This window comes from Pteropus vampyrus, unplaced genomic scaffold, assembly GCF_000151845.1.
Source record: "Pteropus vampyrus isolate Shadow unplaced genomic scaffold, Pvam_2.0 Scaffold307, whole genome shotgun sequence".
NCBI lineage: Eukaryota > Metazoa > Chordata > Mammalia > Chiroptera > Pteropodidae > Pteropus > Pteropus vampyrus.
This window is the reverse complement of record NW_011889088.1, coordinates 32943-37698: the sequence shown is the minus strand read 5'-3', so window position 1 is coordinate 37698 and position 4756 is coordinate 32943. Positions and strand designations below refer to the sequence as shown.

At 32.1% G+C, this 4756-nt stretch overlaps 1 protein-coding gene across 1 annotated transcript in view; it reads left to right on the top strand.

Moving 5' to 3' along the window:
• Positions 1-4756, top strand: part of TMEM41B (transmembrane protein 41B) — a gene marked incomplete at its 5' end in the record, with an annotated part of 14214 nt that overhangs the window by 5283 nt on the left and 4175 nt on the right. Inside the window, 3 exons of the mRNA XM_023521601.1 lie at positions 2609-2702; positions 3170-3274; positions 4543-4681. Coding sequence (XP_023377369.1) covers positions 2609-2702; positions 3170-3274; positions 4543-4681 — 338 coding nt within the window. The remainder of the gene's footprint in view (positions 1-2608; positions 2703-3169; positions 3275-4542; positions 4682-4756) is intronic.

The window sequence follows — 4756 nt, the reverse complement described above, 5'->3', positions numbered from 1 at the left end:
TTATTTTAATAGTAATATTCCGAAGTAAATATGTAAAAAAGTTTTCAGAATAATACTAATGTATATATTTTATATAATATATAATAGTCTGCAAAGCAAATAGGTAATTGAGACATTAAGAACCAAGATTTTTTAGTAACAGAAGAAATAGAAATCTAAGCAGATCTAGAAAGTTAAGCTCAAATCACATTCCCATGTAGAGAGAATGAATGGCTTTGTTGATATTTCAAGATAAAGGACAGAGGAACATATTAAATCATTCTGAGGGATACAACAGGCAAAACTCTAAAAGTGATAAATTCTATGAATGACCTGGTTTCTTCAACAAATTAATTTCAAGGAAAAAAGGAAACTATACTTAAGTGATATAATGAGCCATGTGTGGACTTTCTTTTTTTAATCCTGATTTGAATAAACCAACTGTAAAAGAAATTTGGGAAATCTGAACATGGACTAAATAGGTAATTAGAACAGTAAAGAATTATAGTTAGTCTCATGAAGTCTGACATTGGTATTACAGTTACGTTAAAAAGAAAAGGAATCTATCTTTTAAAGGTATTAAAGTAGTTGCACATTAAACGATATGTGTGGGATTCTCTTCAAAATAATCCAGTGTAAGGAATATAGACAAAACAAGATTGGTTGTGTGTGAATTGTTACAGCTGTGTATAGGTATGTAGGACATCATGATACTAGTTTCTCTACTTTCATATATGTTGAAACTTTCATATGTGTTAATTATTGAAGTTGTGTATGGGTATATAGGGCATCATAATACAAGTTTCCCTACTTTCATATGTGTTGAAACTTTCCATCAAGGTCCGAAGACCCCTTAATAAATATATTAATAAAATTTACTTTTAATTATTTTTTAATGGAAGCATCCAGTAGACAGATGGAAAATTTGAGAATGGTATTTGACTGGCAAGTTTTAATCAGACATAGAGAATTCAAAGTTATCAGTATATATGGCCATATACTTGAAGCTGTGGAAATTGCTGAATTTATCAAAGGAAAGGGAGAGGAGAGTGTGGCTAATAATGTTAGAACGATCCCAGATTTGAGAGTGAGGAGAAGAAAAAGACTAGAGGAGGAATATCTGTAATGTAGAAGAAAAGTTTCATGTGAGAAGATGTTTAATCCTGTGCAGGGGTCACTAAAAAGTGATGAGAAAAAGCCATTAATTTTGGCTGAGAAGTTTCAATAGAGCGGTAGCTGGGTAAGCAAGTTGCAAGGGGGCAAGGAGAGACTACCTAGTGAGGAAGAAAAGTGAGAGACAGTAGTTGTATAGGGTACCTTGGTCAAGGAAAGCCTAGATTTCCTTCAGTTTATAGGTGTCTGAGTGGTTTTATACAGGACGGATCCTGTAAAAGAGCAAAAAGTCGAGGAAAGAACCCAGGAGGAAGAAGATTGATATGAAAATATAAGTAGGACCTGAAGGTAAAGGGAGAGGGAGAATCAATGGAAGAAGATAAATTTTAAAGTAGGAAAGAGATGTTGAGGGAATTCATTAAGTCTGATTGACTAGTAAGGAAATCATGTTAGGGGAGAAAAAAGGGTCCCAGCCACAACTGGCAACTAGAGGAAAGTAGAAAAAGCATAACTGTTTTCAAAATAAGATTTCTGATTTTTACTATATTTTGTAACCCTTCTTTTTTATATTAGCGAATTAGGGCAAATGCCTATAAGTTAAATTAGAAGTAATTATGCCTTATATGTACTTAGATTTACACAGAAATGCAGTTTTCTGAAAACGTTTGGGAGTAAATACAATGCAGTAGGGAAGCATATTATTATTATTATTATTATTTAATTTTAAGTTTATTGGGGTAACATTGGTTAATACAATTATATAATTTTCAGGTATACATTATCATTTGATATCTGTATATTCTATTGTGCGTTTACCACCCAAAGTCCAGTTTCCTTCAATACCACATATATGATCCCCTTTACCTACTTCACCCTCCCCCTAAACCCTATATTTAATACCCTTTACCCCTTCTACCTACCCCCTTCTCCCCGACCCCACTAGCAACCACTAGTCTATAGTCCTCTGCTAAACACTAACCTATAGTCCGTGTCCATGAGTATCTGTCCTGCTCATTTGTTGCTTTTAGGTTTATATCCCACATATAAACTTTTTCTGTTTGGCTTCTTTCGCTTAGCATGATTATCTCGAGGTCCATCCATGTTGTTGCAAATGACAGTATTTCATCTCTTCTTATGGCTGAGTAATATTCCATTTTATATATGTACTACAGCTTCTTTAGCCAATCATCTATCATAGGACACTTTGGTTGGGGAAGCATATTGTTTAAAAGGTTACCAAAAACTGTTTTCATTCTCTTTTTTTTCTTCTTTTTTTTTCCGCCTGATTATCTGGTACATATCAGTAAACGGTCAACTTAGCATTAAATGCATTACAACTGAGGACTCATATTTTTTAAACTTTGAGTATAATTTTACTTTATTTTTAATATTGAAATATGGTTATAATCTTATTAACATGATAGTTTATGTATTGATACTTTTTCCTAAAATGTTGGATTTATCTTTTTAAAATTTCACTTCATTATGTTTCAATCCTTAACTTAAAAGTTAACAGCTTACAAACATTTGCTATTCCAGGCTCTATATTTCTCAGTATACTCTCGGGGTTTCTTTATCCCTTTCCACTAGCCTTATTTCTTGTTTGTTTGGTAAGTATATAAAATGAAATTGGGAGAGTAGGAAAAAAATAGCTTTAAATAGAATGATGAGGATGATGGTGGTATACTAGTCCCATTAGTCTGTGTAAGCATAATTGCTATTTAATTCGAATAATCCAAGAATGTTGGGCAAAATGAGTTGTCTTAGGGCTGGGGGTGGTGGTTTCAAATATGATTCTTGAAGTTTTATTCTTAGGCTAAAGGCTAACCGTTAACTATTTGGATATAGTCACTAAATTTAATCACAAGTACCAGTTTGTTTCATTTTAGTTATAATTTGGCCTGAGAAAGGACTGCATCAAATCAGTTCTTATACTCTGCACAAGAGATTTCATGCAGAGTATCCTCCCCATACCCCAAAAGAAGTAAACTAGTTGAGCTTTTCCTTAGGTGAATAGAATATATCCGTCTAAATGAGATGGAAAAGTACAAAATGCTTATGACTTCTTGTTTTCTAGTGTTCTGGACTCGGTGCTTCATTCTGTTATATGCTGTCCTATTTAGTTGGGAGGCCGGTTGTATACAAATACCTAACAGAGAAAGTGGTAAAATGGTCACAGCAGGTAAATATGTATTTTTAAATTATTTAATTATTTGGCTAATTGGGAGGTCAATATATAGTCTCTACTTAAATTAACTCAGACTCAGGGCTTTAATAAAAATGATCTTTTGACCAAAACAAAACCAAGTGATAGGCAAATAATGAATGTTAATAATTTCAAATACAAAATTTTTGTACCTGTAACAGTGATTTTAATTCTTCATTCCTAGTAATTTCAGTGAGAGCAAAGAAGTCAAAATGTTGATGTAAAGGCATCCACAGATTTAGACTCCTCACCTGTTTTGTGTTGATGCAGTTTTGCTGTCAGTTGGTCACCGAAAAACTTGTATCAACCAACTCCTTTAATGCATTTCATCAGTGAGAACAACTATTATCTTCAGTTAAGATCTCTGCAAAGACTAGCTATAATAAATACAAGCAGTATTACACAGAAAGGTCTTACACAGTAAGACTTAGAAAACCCTATTTTTATAAAGAGTCAAAAGAAATCTTGGAGGAATTTTAGTGATCATCTTTGCCTTAGTGATTAGGGTATTAAGAGAAATTAAGCATTTGGCTTAAAATCACATTTACTTGTAAAACAAGTTCTAGAATCTCAGATCTCTAGACTTGTATGGAGTCAAGTGCTTTTCTCACTTTACCACATATGTGCTGAATATTAAAATCATTTTACATGTAAGTTTTTCTTTGGAATATATGTTTTCTGTAAAAGCTTATTCAAAGGAAATATTAACTAATCACTATTCATATTGATTAAATATTTTCATGTACTTTTTAAATCTAATCAATAATGAATGAATTCACTCATGATATGTATTATAACAACAAAATAAAGATTATCTGAAATTTTTAAAAATTAGAAGGTAGGTATATCGATATGCTTTACTAGCCCTTTGCATTGTAGGAAGTTAAAGGCATTAAAATTTGATTACTTGTGTATTTTATATCTAGTCATAAGTTTAATTTTGCCATTTTAGGTTTAAATGTTGTTGGGCCATCATTATCTAGGCTAATGTAGAACCATCCTCAGTAGTGTAACATTAGGCTATAAGCACAATTTTAAAAACAGTCTCATTCCATGCTATTTAGCTTTGGTAATGAGCATTTGATTAGTTCATTGTCATTTTCAAGCTCTTATTTTGATCATTTCTGTTAGATAAACGCTCAACTATCAAAGATGAGAATTTAAAATGAGGCATTTTATATTAAAACAATTATTTTCAAGATTGACTTTTCCTTAATCCTGATTCTTTTCTCTTTTTTTGGCAGGTTGAACGTCATAGAGAACATCTCATTAACTACATTATATTTTTGAGAATAACACCATTTCTGCCTAATTGGTTTATTAATATTACATCTCCTGTAATAAATGTGCCATTGAAAGTTTTTTTTATTGGCACTTTCCTGGGTAAGGCTCTGGTTCATGCTGTGTTAGAACTCATAGTATACATATCTAACAGTGTCCAGCCAGGCTAGATTTCAT